The sequence below is a fragment of the Numenius arquata genome, chromosome 2, assembly GCF_964106895.1.
Source record: "Numenius arquata chromosome 2, bNumArq3.hap1.1, whole genome shotgun sequence".
NCBI classification, from domain to species: domain Eukaryota; kingdom Metazoa; phylum Chordata; class Aves; order Charadriiformes; family Scolopacidae; genus Numenius; species Numenius arquata.
This window is the reverse complement of record NC_133577.1, coordinates 427549-449899: the sequence shown is the minus strand read 5'-3', so window position 1 is coordinate 449899 and position 22351 is coordinate 427549. Positions and strand designations below refer to the sequence as shown.

General features: G+C 42.7%; 1 protein-coding gene and 1 long non-coding RNA gene across 2 annotated transcripts; one reads left to right on the top strand and one right to left on the bottom strand.

The window, feature by feature from the left end:
• Positions 1-3233: 3233 nt before the first annotated feature.
• CENPW (centromere protein W) lies at positions 3234-11589 on the bottom strand. Its single transcript, XM_074168933.1, has 3 exons — positions 11141-11589; positions 6016-6129; positions 3234-4260 (listed from the first exon to the last, which is right to left on the bottom strand). The coding sequence occupies exons 1-3, from the start codon at positions 11486-11488 to the stop codon at positions 4234-4236; spliced, it is 489 nt and encodes a 162-aa protein (XP_074025034.1). The 5' UTR covers positions 11489-11589; the 3' UTR covers positions 3234-4233.
• Positions 11590-11988: 399 nt separating this feature from the next.
• LOC141462399 (uncharacterized) lies at positions 11989-22147 on the top strand. The gene is made up of 3 exons (XR_012463198.1): positions 11989-12409; positions 18496-19060; positions 20596-22147. It is a non-coding gene; the product is annotated as an uncharacterized lncRNA (long non-coding RNA).
• The last annotated feature ends 204 nt before the right edge of the window (positions 22148-22351 follow it).

The window sequence follows — 22351 nt, the reverse complement described above, 5'->3', positions numbered from 1 at the left end:
AACTGAAACTACTCAAACACGTAAGAGATCTGTTCCGTTAAACTCTTCTATCATATCCAAGTGGGCTACCACAGCAGCCATGAGTACAGAACCATTAAAACACATCAAGGAATCTATATTCCAACACATATATGAGGCATATTGAACTGAACAGCTACACACAGCGCTTCGAAACAGCCTGAAGAACTTAGATTTGACATAGAGTTTACAACTCCGGAAAAAGGACTTTTGTTGTACTGTAACCAGCGCTTTTGACAGAAGTCACACCTCCTAAATATACCCTCATAATCAGAGGTGACCTAAAATCCCCGTGTATTTAGGGGGCACGATGCCCTGCCATGAGTTGTTCCAAGCCGATAGCAGACTCGCACAGTGCTGAGTCAGCACTTCAGCATCACCAGCTCCACGTCTTACCCTTAAGGCTGCGGAACGAGCAATGTCCGGTACAAAACCTCCTGCACAAACTGCCCAGAGAACACCCCGGGTTCTAAAAACGAGGCTTTGTGGTACAAAAACTACAGACCAGTAACTACAAACGGTATCTGATGCTGAAATAATGATCTCCAAAGAAAAATCTTAAAGGTTCATCATCAGAGCCTCGCACGTTTCACTTTGACCCTCACTATGGATCAGCCTGTGAACGAGAATTGTGTGAATGAGATACTTTTTTTAACCATTAATTGCCCCACCCATGTCAGCAGCGCAGGCCTGGGAGCCCCCAAAAAATACCTGGAAGCTTCACAACCTATAGTGCACTTTGCAGTAGGAATAAACAGAACGGTTTCTCTACTGGGGAGTTGCTGCAGGAAGAGAAAGACAGTTTTTGTTCTATCCCCACCTTATGGCTAGGAAAAGAATTTTCCTATTACAGCATACACATTTCTGAGTTTTTTCCCTTATCGCACTAGCCAGGGAACATTTGCTATCTTTATTATGCAACTTCAGACTCTCTCAGCGACCACACGCTCCTCCACAAACAGGCAGAACAAAACCCCACGGCACCAACGCCGTCCCTAGCCCCTGCGCTGAGTTTCCGAGCCAAGGCAGCAGAATTCATGGTCCAACCTCGCGTTAGACTCAAACAGAAGAGCGATCAGCTGGGCCCCCACCCACAAGCGCACGTGTTCCTGTGGGCTCCATGAGGAGCTGAACAGCCAGATCTCTCCAGAGATCTAACCTGCATTCATCCAGCATTCTTAATAGGCACAATTTATAGTTTGAAACTGAAGAACCAGGTGATTTATACCACTCAGAAAATATTAATCTCGCATGCCCTACAAACTAAAACAAAAGCATGCCCGAATCTAGCTGTAGATCTTTCACGGCCATCTCCTCCCCGCTTATCTCGGGGGGAAAATGATGTGAGCCTGAGAGCTGGAGCAGCAGAGACTCCTCAGGAGAAGATCTCCTCAAGGTGGCAAAGAGCAGATGCTCTTCCATGAGTCCCTCCATTCCTGAGTGAAACCAAAAGAGCAGATGGGAAAAGGGGAAGCCCTCACAGTCACACGCTTATTAATAAATGTTTTTCTTCTCCTTTTGTGCCTTAACCACTTGTGCTTCCCCTCCCTGGCGCAGGGACCAACAGTAACTACACGAAAAGCGGGAAACCAAAACGAGAGCCACCAGAAGTACTCCTGCCAAATTCCTCTATTCATTTTGACTTTTCCCTCTGTCATTGCTGGTCACAGTGAAAGGGGGGACAGGACACAGAAGGGAAGAGCACCAGGAAAGCTGCAGAGAGAAGAAAGAGAATGGAAACACTAGATAATGCCTTAGTGTGCCTTTAATTCCTTAAGCCTTCTATCCTGCCTCCCTGAGGAAATGAGGAGTCACAATTGTATCTTCCTTTAGAACCAGAGGAAATTGAGCAGCGAGTCAACAGTCTTGGTGGGGTTTGAACACTAAGTTTCCCAAGGTTCTATGAAAACAGTTGAGTAGAAAGGACACCTTTTGAATGCATCAGCGTTCCCTCCATAATCCTTCCCCTTTTCCTCCTCACGGAGAAGAATCAACACAGCAACTCCAATAAGAAGCCTGATGAAGTTGGGTTCATCTACCACAGACCCAGTTAAAAGACATTTTGTAGAATTACGTGCTTTGATGTTCGTCATTAGAGACTCCCTCACAGAAAACAGATTATTAGTATATCCTCCAAGGTTATATAAAATGGAAGCGTTCATAGGTATTTAGATGGCACTGCTGCAAGGAGTTTTAATTTAAGGAGTACTGGGTTGAGAAGAGACCCACGTATATACATGAGGGAGTACAGAAGAGCTGCCAAACTGCAATATAATTAACCTTGTGGGGAACATTCAAGAAGATACTCGAAAAACATGATGGTGTTGTGTATTTCTAAATACTTAACCACACATCAGCCACTGCCATTTTGAGTAAGCAATTATTTAAGGTTTAAGAGAGAAACCCAGACACCTGCCAAGCTCCTCAGGTCCTGGGAACCCCTCCCTGCTCCAGCTACCGTGAAACGTCCACCAAGGTCCGGCCATCCAGTGACAGGACACACTTTGACCCTGACTTCTTATAGAAAAAAAAAGTCCCTCTCCTATAAAAAACCCTGTACCTTCTTACCCATGAATACAGGCCAAACCACTATATAAAATAGTAAGGTAGTTCAGTGGTGGCTGATTTTAAGCCTCCCTTCCCCAGTGGCAGCTGCTTATCCATGGGCTGCAGAAGGAGACCATTCCGCCAGGCTCCCAGTGCATCTTGCTCCCAGGTAAATCAAACAAAGTAAAACAAACAAACATTTCTAACAAAGGAAAATCTAGAGTTGCAATAAAATTGTTAAATCACAGACAGTAATTACAAAGAAAAATATAAATATCAGATCTCCCTTATTTCTGAGAACGTACTTCAGTCCAAATACCCTCTACACACATATATTCCCAGCTCGCTTTGGGAATTTCAAGGAAGGAAGAGAAGAAAATGAATAATAAGGGATCTAGTCAACCTTGTGAGCAGCAGCAGGAACTGCGCCCCGTGAGCCAAGTAAAGCAGAGGAAGGGTCCTTCCTCCCCACACGCTGTGAAGGGTTGGCTTCTCGCAGGTTGGACAGTATTTTAACAAGTACATGGACATGATATGAAATTTTAAGTTCTGGCATCACTCCGGTTTCCTTAGACTACACAAATATTTATATAATGCAAGTCTTTTTTTGTTGCAGTTCTAGAATATACTCAGTAATGCGTTAAACAAAATTAGACTACTCCAGACATAATGGTTTTAGAAACTTTATTTCAAGAATAGCTCACTGTGCATATGAAGGATCAGCTACCACATATTCCAAACCCTGTATTACCAGGTCAAACTGTAAGATAAATCTTTTAACAAAGGTATGGTTGTATTAAGCAAAGTATTCAGCAACTGTTTAAAAATATCAGATTAGGAATAGAAAATTATATTAAAGAGATATTTTCATATAATGTAGATTTCCAGCCTTCTACCAAGTCAGGATGACAGTCAAAGGGGGGAGGAAGAAGTCTGCACTCGTGCCAGTTCATCTTCCCCGTGTTTAGGGGATTCCACCTCAAAACCATCAGCTCTGCCACGGCTTTGCTCTCCCATGGCGTTCATCTGCCGCACCCACCGAACCAGAGCCCCCAGGTGTCCCACACGCACCGCACAGGAGGCCAGTCTCACAACACGACTGGGAAATACAAAATATGTCTTCTTTCCCAGAACACAGAAGTTCTAGCCTACTTTTCAAAGTCATTTAAAAATCCTAAGACATTTATAAATAAATTGAAGCCAAGATATTTAATGCACTAGTTTCTATAGCACTTGTTTTGAAACTCAAGATTGTGTTTAGCTGCTGACCCTGCTTTGAACTTCGTAATCTATCATGGATTTGGTGAAACCTTCACTTTCATTACTGTTCTCCTTTTAAAGTTTCACACATCGAATAATAAATGACACATTGTACCTAAAGAGTGACTACAGTATAGGCATGCCTCTACTTATTATGGAAGAAATAAGGTACATCAAAAGTCTTAAATGACAAGTGACACACATTTTAGAATTATGCAGGAAGTGTATTAAAATATACATTGTAAGAATCTTGAATTATTTTTTTTAAGAAACAGCAAGATACTCGGAGTCAGGAGACAGACATCGACAAAACTAAATACTTCCACAAGTGCAAAAGCTGGCTCACGGGATCCCACATTCGTAAGAAAACACAGAAAAACATGCTGTGAAACTCCATTATTCTGTTTTCTAGCCTCTGCTTTTCTTTAAAATTACCTGCAAAAAGAAAAAAAGTATATTTATCACTGCTTTTGTTACCACAATCCAGGCAGCAGTAAGAGATCCAAAGTGCCAGACTGCTCAGATCCAGCGTTCGCTGGCCAAACAATCAGTATCCAAGGGTAAGAGTCTAGGGAAAAGGTCAGAAATAAAGCAAACGCAAACAGAAATATGCCATATCAGAAAGCTGTTTGGTTTTTGGTGGGGTTTTTTGGTTTGGTTTTTTTTGTTTTGTTGTTTTTTGTTGTTGTTGGTTTTTTTGGTTTTTCGTTGGTTTTGGTTTTTTTGTGTGTGTGTTTTTTTTTTTACAATAGGAACATTCATAACAAAGAATTCTCTAAAATAAAAGGCTTTTTTAAAAAATGAGTGCTGAGGAACGGCAATCGCGCGCTCAGCGGATTCCTTGAAGCTCTTGCCCTGGGCTAGGCATAGACAAAAAGGAAAAAAAAATAAGTGAGATTTGCAATTCTGCAGGTACCGTGCTCAGTTGTTGTTTGTAATGCCTTACTGCTCTCTGCATCAAGAGTGCCCAGACCCTTGGAAGGACATTTTTTGGTTTGGAGTTTAAGCTGAAAAATGAACTTCAAAGCCCAAGTGGGACCATTTAAGTGTTAACATTATTAAAATACAGGCAGTTTTTCCTTTCTTCTCATCTTAGAAAAATAAATGGAGCACAAAAATGTCCAAATAATGTTAAGATCGCAGTTAAAAAGAAATTACAAATGCATAAGATTCCAACTGCAACATTAACTTGGCTACCCTACGCATCCTGTATATATTTCTGTTACTATGGGAATAGGAAGTATCAACCTAAGCTTTTCACCAGAGAAAAAGAAAAAAAAAAAAAAAGATAAACAGAAGCCACAGGATGCAAATATCAGATAACACTGAGTTCTGTTCTTCCAATTTGCCCAGCAGCAGTAGGCAGTTGAACAGATAACAAATTACAGAGATGGAGTTCTGCCGTGAAACCAGGCACATCCCAGTGAAATGAGCTACGGAACACGAAAGGATTTCAGTCGTACTTTGACACTACTCTATTTCTGGAGCGAGAAACCTGCGTAACGCCTTCCTCTTCCCTTCCTCTGTGGGTGCACAAAACATACTGTGCTCTGTAACGCAAAGGGCTCCTCCTTCAGATATTCACACAGTGATTTTTGTTATTTAACAGCCCATATAGCAACCCAGAGCTTAATCCTCCCCTAGCTCTCCTCTTGCCCATACATCACACCACGTATCTGTTTTTTTAAGTAGCATCCACACAATGCTGCACGAATCCACCAAAACCACCTTTCAGACAAAGAAGGGAAGAACTGACGGTGTCAGTAAGACATTTGAACTTCTTTGAACTATTTCCCACTCGTTCCAAGTAGCTTCATTGCTGTCACTGAAGTTAAGACAACGCTTCCTGGATATAGGATCATCAGAAATAAAGATCCTCCAACCTTGGAATTTCCTCCCTGGGCTTTCAGCCCATGGGTGCTGCTGGTAGGCTACTGGGTACACTTACCCACACATTGAAACTATGAATTTAAACACCAGGTAATCAAGTAAAAATAGGGCAAGGAGAGTTATTTTGATGTCCCGGTGACAGTGAATTATCTCAATGATGGATTAAAGAACATTACATTTCTGCAGGTTTTTGGATTATAAATAAAAGCACATCAACACTAACACAGAAAACTTTTGTATATGCTGTCATAATACATTTCACATTCAACAAAAAAAAAAATATTAAAAACGCTTTATTACCTTTGCTGCAGCCATAGCATGCTCAGGTTTAATTATTTTACTTTTGTTCTCAAAAGCATTTGTCCTGGATTCTTCTGCCAGTCGGTGGAGAAACAGCAAGAAGCTCAAATGCACCTTTAAAAGAGGGAAGAAAAAAAAAAAATTGAGAAGGATTCCAACTGTTTAAGCACAGTTTGTTTTTTCAGAGCTTCATTGTTTGACACAGAGGATTCGCATATCAGACTGCTTGCTTCCAAACTCCTGAAAGGTGCTCTCAGGGAAACAAAGTACTTCTCAGTTCAAGTCTTAATAAATTCCCAAGATATTCCTTACTGCAAGACTCTTGTAAATGTAGTTTAAATTTAGTATGCTTAAATTGTCAAAGTGCTCTGGAAATGATCATAAAAACAACTGATTAGCAGAAATCAAATCTGGTTTTCATTAGCAGGTTTTTATAATAAAATGTAAACATAAATATCAGAGAATAAGACAGAGCCTTTACTGACTAGTAAATAGTCAGCTTTCACTGACCACAGCAGCCAGATTTTTAATAAACAGTGAATTCATCCCTGCTTTATCACCAAATGGGCCACAGACAAGTTCAAGGACTTCTGCCCCTTCCCAGTGCAAAAGAGAATTGACACTCATTTCTCCAGAACAAGAAATTCTGAACATCAGGAGGTTCCAGCCATTTTTTCCCAGCTCATCACTCAACCTTTTGAGACTACAAGAACGGGTGGGGAATATTCCCCTCAATATGAACCCTGCTCTGCTCCGACAGAGGCAGCACAAGTTTCCACAGCCAAGGAACAGCTTGAACTTGCATTAAAATTGCCAGTGAAAGCCCCCCTGTGTAGGTAAGGGACCTATAACACAAACCTCCAGCGTTATACAGACACGTGAAGTATTTTAATAGTCCAACCTGAAAATTGGTAATTGCACTGTCTGTAAATTAAACTTTCAACAACATTAACTTTGCTACATAAAGTGTACAAAAACACTTTTTCAATCAAAAGCTCAGAAAAATATTACTGAAATATATGAAAATGTTTTTACATGAATTAGATGATGTAGTTTTTCTGCCATACTTGATCTGCACAGCCCAGGAAGATCCAACAAGGCAAGTTCCCGATTAGAATTTATAGGAAATCCTTTGGCGGTGGGTTTGCAGCACAGAGGATCTGTTAGAGGACAGGCACTGCAGTGTTCGTATGACAAGCAATTTAGGGGCTTTTTTTCCAGCCTCCTGAACTAAATTAAGCCAGCATGAAATAGATAAATTTAGATAATATTTGGCACCATCTGGAACCATCTACTACGCAAAAAGCAGATGTTCTTGCAGGTGTATTTAGCAAATCATCAAAGCCATTTTTAAACTAGTCTTTAGTTACAGAAATAATCACCAAAGGAATCAAGCAGTGGCACTAAAGTGGCATTAAACATTACAACTCTCGTTATTAGATTAATCACCATGGAGGTTAGATTTCCGGAAAGAACCTGGGCGAGAAGAGGGAGGTGGAACAAAAGCTTCCATACTCGCGAGTCCTCCTGCTGAGATACCTAAAGGCACAAGTGGTAATTTTAAAACTGTCTTTACAGACTGCACCTTCTCGCAGAATCACTGTACCTTCATTTTTCTATTTTCAAAGTGAATTGCTTCATGTTGAGAAGCTTCTTTAAACTCATATAGATTTAAATGTAGACATATAACTAAAATCGAAACATTGCACGATAAAGCACAGGTTAATAAATATTCCAGATTATTCAAGGCAATCAAGACAGGCTAACGAAAGGCAGAATGACTGAACACCACGAATGTGACAGTTACTGACAAGTGATACCACATCTGTTTAAAGGCATTGCTTTCCTGCGTATTAGATGATTGTCCCTCTGCATAAAATTAAAGAACAGTTTTCACAAGTAGTTCAAAACTATCTTACACAACAGAATGCTTATTTCCCATGTAAGAAAGTTTGTCCAGTTTTAAGAATATACGTAAAACCTCACAACACTGCTTGTAGAGCAGCTGCCACACACCTGGGCAGCAGGGACAAGCTCCGGAATGGTGCTTTGCTGCCACAACTTAAGAACAATTTACTAGACTGATATTTCACCACTCTATGCCCATAAGGAAGACAAAAGGGATCATTCAATGCAATACTTCAAGCTTTTTCTGCAACGTAAATCCAAACTTGCCCTTCTAGCACAAAATAATAGCCGAGTTCCTGCTTTTCTTCTGTAATTTCAAGCTAGAACAAAGTTTGCAGCTTTTTTTTTCTCAGACCATTGTGGGGGGAATAGCTGAACTTCGATAATAAAATCTTTACCTCTTATTTTCAAAAAGGTAAATGATTGAGTTCTAAGAGCATTGGAGAAACCTTAAACGCTATTCTTATCTCGTCAATTAAAGACATTATTAAAAAAACAGCTTCTTGAGAAAGCTTGATGAAATGTGTTAGCCACACTGTGCACAGAGAAAGATGTTAACACTTCAGAAATAGGTCTGACAAAGCTTCAAATTTCAAAAAGAGACTTGATCAGAAGAATCTGAAAAGTGAGGAAGAAACGCCGTTCAGGTATTTAACAGAATTGTTTGAATTCTTGTGTCTTTCAAGTATGTTAGTAAGGATCATATAAAATGACATTGGTTTATTGAGAAAAAATACTCACTGAAGAGTCAGGGAAAGGAAAGCAGTGTGATTATGCCAGGAGCCAGGCAGGCAGTCCCCTCTCTGGGCTGAGCGTCACAGGAGATTCAACATAACGTATAGATCGTTCAGGAAGATAGTCCAGAAACCCACCAGTTCTCCCATTTCCCTGCAGCACACGCAAGCACTCTGCTCAAAATGTATATGGTTTTGCCTTAAGACAGCTACTACAGACGTCCTAAAGTATGCAATTTAATCACTCTTACAGGGTTTGTAGGGAATAACAGCAACACTAAAAAACACTCTCGGAACTTGTCTAACTACAGGAATAACACACACACACACTTTTTTTTTAATAAATCAACACAGGTGGAGTTTTGTTTATTTATTCATAGAAATGAAGAGCTGTTAGCTGCATGCCTAGTTGAAGAACATCATTGACAATCACCCCTGGACATCCTTGTTTAAAGGTTAAAAAAAAAAAAAAAGCCAAGCCTCCTAATATTAAAGACCATTTAATGTGACATCAGCAGAAAAGATAATCTAAGCTCCCACCACATTATTAAAATTCATACTCATCTCATCCTCTGCGTCGGAATGAGTATTTGCACAGCCATATTTTAAGCCACTCAGATTGCTGCCGTTCATTAGTCTCAGGCCCTTCAGTTCCCCGATTGCCTCTGCAGCCCACAGAGCACTCCTGCCAGGATGGCAGAGATGGGAGCCAATGGCCAAGATCCAGAGGGATGTCCCACTCACCCCTTCTCAAACAGCAAGGCGACTTTGAAGCCAAATTAACATGACCATGGAAACGCAGACCAACTGTTACTAACGACTACAAAAAGTTTTATTAGTGATTGTGTAAGTTTGATTAGTCGACTACTGCATTCCACTGAGAAAGCTTTGATTGGGTCTGAGCAGAAGCAGCAAGGGGTCAAGTCCTCATGACATAAAATACTCCAAAGACAGCAAAAGCAGGAGGAAGAGATCATATTTTTATTAGGCCAAATAGAAAAATATGGAGTGTTTACATTAAAATGTAAATCCTCTAATTACCATATTCACTCATATTATTTAAATATAAATTTAAATTTAGCTTCATATATCCAGATACCAACATTCAAGATGCTGCAAGACACAACTTTTATACACATATGAAAAATGGAGTTACAATTCAAGTCAGGGGCCATCCTAGTACACAGCACGTACAGACACTCAAGCAAACTAAGCCTATTAAGTTACTTCAAAGAATATTTTTTTATGCAGATGTTATTTTTTTTCAGTATGGCAGCTACCACAAGCTCTCCTGCGTTCAGGTTTCCTTGCCATAGTCAAGTCATTTCTTGCTGCGACAAGCCCTCCATGTGCCACAAATCCCTTATTGCAGGTCAGAAGGAATCCAGCTTTGAGACTTGATACAGCTGTTACCCCCACACCTTTATTGGCAGGTATTTCTGAAGCGTGAACAGGATGCCAACACCTTATTCTCCTCATTAGATTATTAATAAGACATGTCATTCCTTAGTTTTAGACAGAGATTACTTAGATGGCCTTCTACAAAAAATATGATCATTCAAGATGCCTTAACAGTTTACCAACTCGTTAATCTAATTCAGTTAATTGATGTCTGTATACCCAAATTGCTCTACATAAACAAGCATCTGCACATTTGCCAGATAACCCAAATTCCTATTTCTCAATCCTTCCACATCAAGCTCTTTGAACAGCTGTGTGTACATGTAGTGAGACAATATTTATGCACCAGCCTGTCCCTGAATCCCCACACTCACTGTCAGAAACCTACAGTACAGTAGCAACCAGCAAAGCAGAGCTGTAATCACGACTTATTACTTATTAGTATTTTATTAGACACACCGGTCATCTGTCCCCCCACAGACTCTGCCTCTCCCCTGCCTGTAGGTCACTGCAGAAACAGCATAGAGATTCGCAGGGCAGATGTGCCTGTCCAGCCTCTGAAAAAAGCCTGGAATAGCTCTGCTAACTTAATATGCCAGTAACAGCCGGTCACCTGGCTGTGTCCATCAAATAGCACATTCCTACCTCCTCGTTATATCCCCCTGCATCAGAGCATCCCTGTCACCATAGTGCAGGCAATTCCAGTCTTGCTTTCAACACCAGAGATGTCCATCTCCAGCTTTCAAGTGCCCCATATGCTTGTAGAATTACGCAAATATAATATTAATTCCCTCAAGTGAGACAACATTTAGAGACTGGATGCCCCTATTTAGGGACACCTGCCCCGCGTCAACTAGACTAGCTGAGCTGCCCACCACGGCCACAAGCCCAACCGCCCCCGGCCGGGGAGCGCACTCCCGGAGCAGCCCGACCGGCCGGGGACAGGGCCGGCGGCCGGGGACAGGCGCTGCCCCCCCGGCCCGTGCCCGGAGCCGGCGGGCTGGAGGCCGCCGGGCCCGGCGCTGCGGGGCGGAGCGGCCCGAACCCCCGCTGCAGGCCGCCCGCCCCTCGCCCTTCCTCACCAGCAGGTCGGCGTTGGCCGCCAGGCGCAACTGCGGCTTGTGCGTCTTTATTATCTTCCGCAGAGTGCTGCGGGGCGCCGTGCGCTTCATCCTCCTCCTCTTCTTCCCCCTGCCGCCGCCGAGGCCCGGCCCAACGGCTGCCGACCGCCCGCCGCCCGTTCGAATCGGCCGCGCTGACGCAGGCGCGCGCGAGCGCACGCCGTGACGCACTTCCCAACGGCCGCGCGCGGCCCGGCCCCCGGGGCGGGGCGGAGGGGAGGGGGAGCGGCCGCGGCGCCGCGGCGTTTCCCTGGAAACGGCATGAAATGGTGGCGGCGCGGGGAGAGCCGGGAGGGGGCCGGGCGCCATCCCACCTGCGGCCTCCGCGCCCGCTGCCCGCCCGCTACCTTCGGGCCGAGGCCGTCGCCACCCGGGGGCAGCGGTGGCCGGCTCCAGAGCGACAGCCGCGCGGGGCCGGAACTGGCGCGAGGTGTACGAAGGGGCCGCACCGCCCCCTCACAAGCAGCGCCGTGTCACACCGCTTCCCGCGTGAGCCAAGGGAAGCGCTGCTTTGCCGCTGGCTTTACCCAGTTGCCCAAATCCTCACCCAGCCCTTTTTTACTCGACAGGAAAGTAAACGGAGGTGGCAGTTGCCGGCTGCCTGTACCTGGCCTCCAAACCCAGCCTCCGCCAGGTCCTGAGTTCTCCTGACACGGAGGGAGCTTAGCACCCATCAGAGGCACTGGTGTGGCTCAAACAGGCGTTGGGCCAAGGCCTCGGGTTGTGAGGGGGCAACCATCTCCCAAGGGGGTGGAATTTAGTTGCTGCGCAAGTCCGGGGCCTTGTACAACACCCTTGTCCTCTCCTTTGTCCCTTTGTGTGGCCTCGCTGCGAGATGTGCCACCAAAAGGCCTGCTCTGGGTGGACTGCAGGGCTAGGAGCCTAACGAGCACCATAAACCTGCACTGACATGAGCCTAGAGTTACATTCTGCACATAAATCCAGATAAAACACTGCGTTAGCACAAGTATGGTGTTGGCTTAATTGTACACAGGAACACATGCTGGTTCTGAAGTCGGCCACCCATCTGAAGAGTCACCCTTTCTTCATCGGCCACCGCTGTGAAGTGTCACCCTCTCCCCAGCGTCCGTCCCCGCGCTGGGGTTTCGGCTGAGGGACGCTGCCGACAAGCACAGGTTTCCCCGCAGAGGGGCCCCTGCAGCTTGGCATCCTCCCTGTCTTTGGGCTGTGTGTACTTAGCTGGAGAAGGGGTCAGGATTTCATACTGAGGTATGGAGTTTTTCAGCATATTTATTAGTTTTTTGTTTTCTTTGGCCTATGGGATGTTTGCAAATTTAAATGTTAATTCAGTAAGATAGGTCTATTGTCTTTATTTTAATATATTCAAAATTATCAGCCCCCAGATAGGAACCAGTTTTATTGAAGTTTGTTCTTTAATCTGTATGATTTGGTATTTTAGTTAATTTTGCAATATCCACAAAATGTAGTCCAAACAGAAGTATGGTATCTGAGAGCAGGAGAGAATTTAAGATTTGCCAGTTCTTCACACTCTGTGAGATATTTGAAAATCGTGCTTTGTTCTTTCAGCTTTGACTGTCACTTGCCATTAATCGTCAACAGCGATGCAGATCATAAATCAGGGTCTAAACTTTTTTTTTCTGTGAATGGATAAGCACTCTAAAACATAGGGGTTTTTCTTCAGATTAATAATCCCAGTTAATGGCTCAGCAGCACTGACCGAAGTAAACATTTGTTTTGTCAGTGAACTAAATGGCTCTGCCTCAGGAGCTCCATAGGGTCACGTACTGTAATGCCCGTAATGTACACACAGAAACTCGCACTGGGATCAGCAATAACTCAGCATCTCAGCAGCGTCCCATCTGCAGCTGGGATAAATTAGTAGCTCCACGGGACCTTCCTTGAGCTGAGAACTGGGCCCTGCAATCTCAGACTGTGGGAAACTGGGGTGGGCAAGTGTTTTCCAAACCATATGGGTTGCAAAAGTGCCTCTGCTATCGGGTACCTCTGCTATAGGGTACCTCTGCTGTAGGGTACCTCAGCTATAGGGCTAAAGCGATGCAAGTGCATTACACAAATTTGAAACTCTGCAGTGATCTGCGTAAAGGGACAGGTCCTGAGACTCGGGACGAGGAACTAGATCCTTTGTGTGCTTGCTGTGTAGGCAGTGACGGTAATGAAATCTGCTCTTAAGTCTAATACTACTAGACTTCTGTTGATTCTCATAGTTTAATATTTCTAGTGGACTATTCTTCGGTTTTAGCCACAGAAAATAAGAATTTAAAGTGCCTTCTCAAATCTGCTTATTTACCGGATTTCCTTTTTTTCTTACGTTTTGAAAAATTTATGACCTTAGTTGCTGCAAGCAATTGATAACAGAGGTCCAATGTAAAAATGTTAAACTGTAGGTTCTGATTTACTGAAAGAACATGAACTTCCATAACTACAATTTCTCCTTGAATACATATAGTATTTGTCAATAAATATTTCTGTAAACATAAGTTTTGAGTAGTTTAATACAGAACTATTGTAGAACAAGAAAAAATTATATTGCTGTATATTATGCATTGCAATGGACAAAATTATTTTATAAATTAACTAAATGCCTAAATTTCATAAAAATCACAACTGTTTAAGTGATTTTATTTGCATTAACACCTGGATTAATGATGACATTACAGTGAAGCACAGAGAACTGTAAATTCACATTATGTTTCCAATTTTGAACATGACTATTTTCTGTCTTTCTGGCAGATCCATAATGTTCTGATATAATGCTCTTATGAAATATCATTAAATAGCTAAAAGAATCATGCAAAATAGATTTTAAATGAATTGTTGAAAACCTGAAGTTGTTAGTTTTGTCATGCTGATGCAGCTTTATAAAAAGGCAGTTCTGTGCCTAAACAGGCACGTTTTCATGTTTTGCCTGTTCAGAAGCTGCAGGAGTTTTACATCCATTTCCTGCAAGCAGCTGCCTTATTTTCAAACAGCATTTCAAGAATTTTATATTTTTCACTTTTTAACTGTTGCAGTTTTTGAGCATACATTAGTTCATTTTGTGCAGTGGGTGTATTTGTGGCTCCAGCTGCAGCTCACCATTTCCCAGTTTTCCAGCAACACTGCACCGTGTTTGGGAACTAAATACATCGTCCGGGACCGGTGATCAGGGCTGGGAAAAATCAGCAATTAAAATGCCACCATCCAGGTCGGACTTCTTCAAGAAAACAAACAGCCGTGGCAGAGTTTTTGAATAAAGGCAATTTCACTGCCATTATTTTGTGACTTTTGCTTGCAGATGAGGTGGGTTTCTTGCAAACAGCTCCATACATTTCAGTCATTAAAAAGAGGCCAAGCTTGGGGCCTGTAAACATTTTGTTCTCCGTTTCTGTAAGGAAAGAGATGAATCTAAAGGCTAATTTTATCCACTCCTCTAATGCACGGTAAGTTGAAACAAGGGTAATATTTGGATATTAAATTGAAAAGCAGTGTTTCTTTTCTGACCTGAAATGTTTCTTAGCCCATCTTAACTAGTTAAATCTGCTCTCCCAGCCCGTCCTTCCTAACTATTAGTTTAATTACTGAGTTTCTGGATTTTGACATTATCTTCAGTCAGACTCTTCATCAGCTTATCAATTCATAACTTTAGAGTCAACCTTCCCAAAGAATGCTGAAGAATTCCATTTTAAATGTGTGGTGTCTTGAAATTAATAATCACATTTTATAGATTCTTGCTAAGCCAAAGGTCCCTTGGTTTCTTCTCTAGTCAGGGAAGGGCTGTTACGTACCTTCTGGTGCTAATCCAGTTTCAGTGCCTGATGAAAGACTTTGAAACTTACCCTGGATGTGAATGTCAAAGCCTAAAATCTTTTGATGTTTTCTTCAGTGATGAAATGATATCTCTAAACCAGAACATAACAATTCAGCAAAAGTGAACTCTTCTGTAACGCAGCTGATGGGCTTGATCATCGGGGTTGGAGGGCACAGGCTGACTCTCCTCTTACCTCTCGGCATTCTCTCTCTTGGGTGTAGGATGGCTCAGGTGTGCCTGAATACTCTTGTCCAGAAACAGGAAAAGAGAGAATACAAAGGAGCAAATTGTATGTTTTCTTCTCCTCTGGGGAACTTAAGTGAATCTCTTGCTTGAAAAAGAAGGTGGAAATGGCATTTTTATCAAGAAACTTTTCTCTTGTGGCTGTCGCTAATAATATAATGGCAATATTTTAATTGCAATAGTGAATACTAGAAGCTCAAAGATGTGTTTGGCATTCACCTTTTATTTTCATGAAGCAAAGAAAGAAGTCTCTAGGATCAAGTATTTTAAAAATTACTTTTTTTTTATTTAGCCCTATTTCTATCTGTTTTCAGACCCAGTGCTGAACAGTGAAAAATAAGAAAGGCAAACCACCATCAATTGTATTTGAAATTCGGACTCTTTTAGGGGTTTAGGGTTTATAACTTAAGCTTCAGTTTTGTTTCTCAGGACACTCTGTGATCAGGTCTCCAAATATAAGGCTCTGAGGAGCCTGCCTAGAGTCAGTTGACTTCCACGGGCTGGACACTGTCTGCCTGTTGGAACTGTTGGGGTTACGTTCCTAGAGAAGGGGTATAAATCCCTGCTCAGCAGTCGCTCATGCACTTGACGTGCCATCAACTAAAAGTCTGTCAGTTTCACTGCTTTTGAGGTAATTTAGTGCAGGATCTCACTGATGTATAAATACAATACTTTATTTAATTCTGTAAGAGAAGATTGTTTATTTTAGGTGTTGGTAATGAAATCCATAAAGATGAATAAATAGCACTAAAAATAGTTACTTCACATACCCACTTTGTCTGCGTTCATGTAACTTTTCTCGTTACTTTTTTAGATTTTTACATTATTTGCATTTTGCTCCCTTATCTACTATACCCATTTAATACCAGTCATATTTCCTTCTCCAAATTCTGGAATGAGCATTGTTGTGCTTTCCGTGACTACGGGCCAGAAGGATCTTCCGGCACCTCCAGTCTCATCAGCTAATCCAGACCTGCCAAAAAGACCGCTTTCTCTGAGAAAATATCACAAACCTAAACAACTTTCTGAAAAATACTTGTTGTCCACCTTCTAAAAAAACACGTTTTATGCAAATGTATTATAAACAGAGAAGAAAGGAGAGTGCACAACTTAATGGGATCTTACTATACTGCAAACAGGTCTAATTAGCATAACATGTTTAATAGTAATGGCCATCAACAGAGAATTCAAAGAAAGACAAGTCGATGGATACATACTACTCAACTGCCAACTTTTTAATGACATTTGTCAGGGTGGGTAGGTCAGCGGTGGAGACCGTAAGAAAGCCTGAGCCTCATGGTTTTCCTTCACTTTTTTTTCACATGAAGGGCAGCAACACCTTTTAGAGAAGAACTGGAAGAGACATTAACTTTCACCTCCCCCAAGGCCTATGTTTTTTCCCCATTGACTTTTTCTTCAGTCAGAACAAACCCCCTAGGAGTCTGATATGCAACAGTAATTTTCCTGCCTCTTTGTTGGTTTCCTTGGGGTTGTGTCAGCTCTCAAATCCCAACGATGTGCTACAGAACCACCTGCTTTGCAATGCGCCTTCCCATCACTTTTCTGGCCGTGGCTGCAGAGGCAAATGGGTGAGCCCAATTTGAGGTATCAACCCCTGCAGCGAAAAAAATAATAATAGCCTCTTTGTAGTGTTTCTGGTTGTCACTAGAACACGGTGGAGGAAGCAGCCGTGAGGCCACTGTGATGAAAACGCCTCTTCTTGCCTGGTACTGCCTGCACGCCCTGTGGATGGACTGAGACAAAGGGACGTACCTGCATATTTGTTACCATTAAAGCCAGTTAGACAACTGATCACATGCATATCTCAGGCCAAAACCATAAATACAGTTAATTTTTTTTTTAAATTAATAAGGAGTAGGTGATACCCAGCGGGGCGCCTGCCTGCCAGCTGATTTACCCCTGTGCCCCCGAAGGTGGGCTACAACAAACTGAATTCAAAGAGAACCGATAAAGTGACAGACAGTTTAGGTTTCAGATGAGGTGAATTCATTGCTGATTACTTAAATCTCACTTCATGTGACAAAAGCTAAGCCATAGTCATAATTGTGACATGTGAACATGGTAGAAAAAAGAAGAATGGCAGCTGTAGTGGGGGAAGAATTTAAATACTGACTTGCAGGTGCACGGGATATGCCTCTAACGCACCAGGAGTGTGTAGTGCACGGGGCTAGCGTGTATTCTGCAGTCAGGAAAACAGGAGACGGAAAATTGAAGTCATTTTTATTTCTTTCTTTTACCACCATTGCCAATAAGGGAGTTTAAAAAAAAACACAAAACATTTCAGATAAAGTATGAGCAACAGGGTAGGCTGTAATCAGAATATATTTTTTCCATGCAGATTGTCAGAAGCGAAGAGGTTTTGTTAACTGCAAAAGTAACATTCTGTCACCTGAGAATGCAGTAGTATAATTTATGCAAAACAGTTTGCCACAAATGGTTCCTCAGCAATCCACCTCCTTCAGCAAGCAGACATAAAATCACTGATCTGCAAAATTGTGTTAAGAAATCAGTGATCTAATATGAGCTATCGAGAGTGGGATGTATGGAGTTCAGCTGTCTATTTTTCTGGGGAAAAAAGTGATTGAAAATGTTACTGTCATTTGTGTATTGGTGAAGAATGAATGCTGAATAATGACAGAATTACTCCGCAGTTTCCGACATTACAGAAGCGCTTGCATTCCTTTTGAGTGCACAGAAATCTTCCTCAATATAACTCTATGTCATACTCTTTTGAAGTTTGCCTTTTTAAACAATAATAAGCAAAATATAAAACCCTCTGAAACAGATTGTGTTGAGAACCAGTAGCTTTCTGAATGTACTTAACTGAAAAAGATTTTTATTTTTTTTTTAAATTGCTGCTGCTGTAGCATAGACGAAGGAAAAATACTTCATCGGAGAATATGGTGAAGTATAGGAATTACTAAATCCTTTCAGCTAGTTAACTGCAAATTTTATTCTTAGGAATGTAGATTTGGGTTTTTTAAGTATCTTGCTGTATAGTGTATAGAAAAAGGCTTCAAACATAATTATCCAGTGAGCTAAAAATTAATTTATTAGCTTAGAATCATTTTGCCTTCTGGGGACGACAAATTTGCAGTTTCCAATGTGATTAAATGGAAGTGGTAGTTTACAGAGTGAAAGATAGTGTATATACTTCTTTGAGTGTAAAACAACACCCCGAAGTATTGCTTAAATAAATGTAACTTTGACCACAATTTTGTAAATAAACAACTGCTAATAGGATGTTTTTATTTTCCTACAGAACAAACACACTTTCTTCAATGTGACAGGAAAAAAAGTGACACAAAGTGCTTGACACAAAACCGCTTGAGATTACTAAAAGTAGAAGAGCGAGCTGCGGCCGCAGCCTCGCACAGAGGCAGGATGCTGCTCCCTGCTGTAAGAAACGGCGTCGGAGCCTTCGGATAGGAATAACCGTGTTGTCTGGGAAGAAGAGAAGCCCTATCGCGTTTTCTTCAGCTGCCCCAAACTGCTGTGAAAGCCTGTTGTTGGAACAGAGATGTGCGTGGAAGCCCAGTGAGAGCACAGCTGGGTTAATCGGTGGAGCTGCCAGGCTGTTCTAGATATGCCGAGGCTGCCTACCTGAGCTCACAGCCTCAAAGCGAAGAAAACAGGCTGTTCTACGCTGAAAGTCACTCCTCTTGCATCTGCACAAATATAACAAAACTAACCCCATAAAAGCACGGAGTGAATCATAACACAAATGCAAGATTTTTTTGCAAGGGCGTACTCTGGAGTTAGCTGCCACACTTGGGAAAAGAGGAGTCAGCTCGAAGGTCTCCCACCTTTCTCCCAGGGACTGCAAGGTAGGCAGTTTGTGTTTAGACTACCCAGCCTGAATATCAGCGCAGGATAAGCTTGGTTTTCTCAGTGCACAGTGATGCTCTTCATCGTTAATAAGGTTGCTGTGATGTTTTTAAGTGTCTTTGCCTGGGTATGGGCTGTGGCTCCTTGATATGGCCAGTGGTTGTCACCAGCTTCCAGATGTGCCATGGAGGAGTGCCCTTGGAGCAGATCAATAGCCCCAAACTGCTGCTGGTGACCATCCTGAGTGCTGGCACTTGGACAAGCCAAGGACTCAGTGCTGCTGTTAAACAACGCAGCGGGAAACAGAAAATTGCTGTTCAGAGGCAGCTCTTTGCCTAAAAAGGTGGCAGGTGTGTGCTTTCTCAGATGTTTTTATTTTTAATGCTAATACATTGATACTTAATGCTGCCCTGCCTTGTGGAGTGGATAAAAATATGCTTATGCTTGACAGTAGGATTTTTTTTTCCAGCATGTGTTTTCCAAATGAGTCTATTTGCTGTTTTGAAAGATGTGTTTGCATCTCTGTAGCGTTCTTCCCCCTCCTATCTGATGATGTAGTGATGGCACTAGGTCTGTGCCTCTGCTTTTAGGTGCAGAGTCCCCTGGAAGGCAGCCATCAGGAGAAAGAGAAAAAAACTAAGCATATAGAAGAATATGGAAAGCTGGGCCTAGAGCAGTTCTTTTTGGGGGGTGTAAATGCCGTTTTCTGGTGTAAATGCCGTTGGGTCAAAGGCTCACTCTCATTGGGACACTCAGCTGTTCTGCGGAGCTACAAGTACGTGAAACAGCTACAAACCTCCCTGAGCTCGCCCATTAACCTGGATTTATGACATCTTTACAATACCAGTGCAGAACAAAGCAGCTGGAGACAACCAGTGATTCAGATCTTAACAATCCCTTCTTAGGCTTTATTTGGCATTTTTTAGTCAGGCAAAAGTTGCCAGTTTGTCTAAGATTAAATTTAGAGGCCTCTGAGAGGCCTCTGAAGATTAAACAAAATTATACTATGGAACACATGTTCATAAATACATAGACATTACATGTTTCTTTGTAACATTATATTTTGAGCAGATTAATCCAATTTGGGTGCCTAGTGAACTCTGGACTCTCACTGATGTCAATAATTACCAGGATTGCACTTTAATTAGTTTTGCCTATTACTTTTTTTTTTTTTTACAATAAAGTAAATTGATTTTTATTCCCAAAATAAATTTAGCAGTTGCCTTCTGCCACGGTTCTTACACATGTGAATTCTATGTGTGGATGACAAACCTTCCTTTGCCCTTAGCTGCAAGGGTCCTGAAATACCGTCCTGAAATACCGATGTTTGTATAAAGAAGCCATGGCCATCGGTGTCCTGATGTATGGATCACAGCCTCGCTGTGTTTCTGTGGATTCCCAGCACAGAGGACAATTTGAAATAGTTATGTCTGTGTGTGTGTGTGTGTGTGTGCGCGCGCGCATCTGTTCTGTATTTTGAGCCTTTTGTAGACACAAACAGCAGAAACTGGTTGTTCACTCTGTGATTCTGTAGTTTTTCAGTGGGGCTGAAAGGTGGAGTCCTAAGTGAGAAGTTGCGTGTCAAAATGAGAAACGCTCAACAGTCAGACTCAACAAGGTCCTTGTCAGGAGTGTGTCTGGGTTTTCATTTGTGCTCCAACTACCCAGGACCATGGATCTCCTCCCTGCTTGGAAACTGTCCTTACCAACAACGTACAGGATCCGCTGCTTGTGCTTTTTCTTTCTAATCCTGACTCATGCTCAGTTTGCTACAGCAACAGTATTTCAAGAGGCAGAATGGGAAGTCGATGTCTGGTGGCTGAGATGTGCTTCTGGAGGTGGGGAATGCAGTCTTCAGCCCCTACGTTTAAGGAAGAAATGGCTGTGGAGATTCTTCTTCTAGGACAGTTGTACTCACCATAAAGGTGTAGAATCATAGAATGGTTTGGGTTGGAAGGGACCTTAAAGATCACCCAGTGCCACCCCCTTCCCTGGGCAGGGACACCTCCCACCAGACCAGGTTGCTCCAAGCCCCATCCAACCTGGTCTTGAACCCCTCCAGGGATGGGGCAGCCACAGCTTCTCTGGGCAACCTTGGCCAGGGTCTCACCACCCTCACAGCAAAAAAGTTCTTCCCCAGATCTCATCTCAATCTCCCCTCTTTCAGTGTCAAACCTTCCCCCTCCTCCTGTGGCTCCCCTCCCTGATCCAGAGTCCCTCCCCAGCTTTCCTGGAGCCCCTTGAGGGACTGGAAGGGGCTCTAAGGTCTCCCCAGAACCTTCTCTTCTCCAGGCTGAACCCCCCCAACTCTCTCAGCCTGTCCTCACAGCAGAGGGTCTCCAGCCCTCCCAGCATCCCTGTGGCCTCCTCTGGCTCCGCTCCAACAGGTCCGTGTCTCTCCTGTGCTGAGGACTCCAGAGCTGGACACAGTATCATACAGGAGGGTAGGCAGATGGTACCAGTTGGCAATGGGGGGTGCAGAGGCTGGGCCACAGGCACTGCCCTGCGCTTCAGCCATTGCAAACAATTATTTGTTCATGCATTGTTTTGCCATGGTTTCATTCAGACAGTATCAACCGTGGAATTAATCTGTGTTCAGCTTTTAAGCAGAGCTCAGAATTACGCTCTGACACTCAGAGTTGCTGATGTCAGGAGCCAGCAAACACAGGATAAGAAATTTATGAAATCTTCCAAGAAACATTTTCATTTCAAAACTGGACTTTACCTTAGTCAAAGAGGAAACACTAGCACGATAGCATAGCCACAAAGCAAAACCTGCCCATGGCAGCAATTGGATGTCTTGGAGACTGGGACTTTTCCAGGTGATACAGTTCCATAAAGAAACATGCTCAGAAGTTAGTGAGATGTCAGTTTAATATACATTCCTGTCTGGCATTTCTTGTTAATAAAGTTCATGTTTGAAATGCAACCAATCTTTCTTGTTATTCTACTTAAAGGCTATGGTCTGCTAAAGAATCAGGATCTTTTCTGAATTTTTTAGGATTAGTTGCAACCTCAGCATCTATTATCTTTGTAAACCAATATCTTCACTGTGTAATACATTAAATAAATACAGCTTGTCTTTTACAAGATGTCTTCTCCCATCGACTGCCAAATGAAGCACAACAAAAACGCTAAAACAAGGATTCTCGATAGCTGCATGAGCCGTTGTCCACTTACTCCAGAGATCGGTGCAATGTTTGGCAAGGGAAGCGTGGGCTGAGCACTGTGATTCACGTCGGAGCCAAGCCAGAAAACACAGTTCCTAGTGGAGAGCAAGGACAAGGTGC

Bases quoted from the DNA above. Each gene is read 5' to 3' on its own strand.
- CENPW (XM_074168933.1), bottom strand. From the start codon at position 11,488: ATGGCGCCCGGCCCCCTCCCGGCTCTCCCCGCGCCGCCACCATTTCAT. The intron at 6,130-11,140 runs GTGAGGAAGGGC...CCTCTTTTAAAG, and splicing joins CGGCCAACGCCGACCTGCTG to GTGCATTTGAGCTTCTTGCT. The intron at 4,261-6,015 runs GTAATAAAGCGT...TTCTTTTTGCAG, and splicing joins ATGCTATGGCTGCAGCAAAG to GTAATTTTAAAGAAAAGCAG.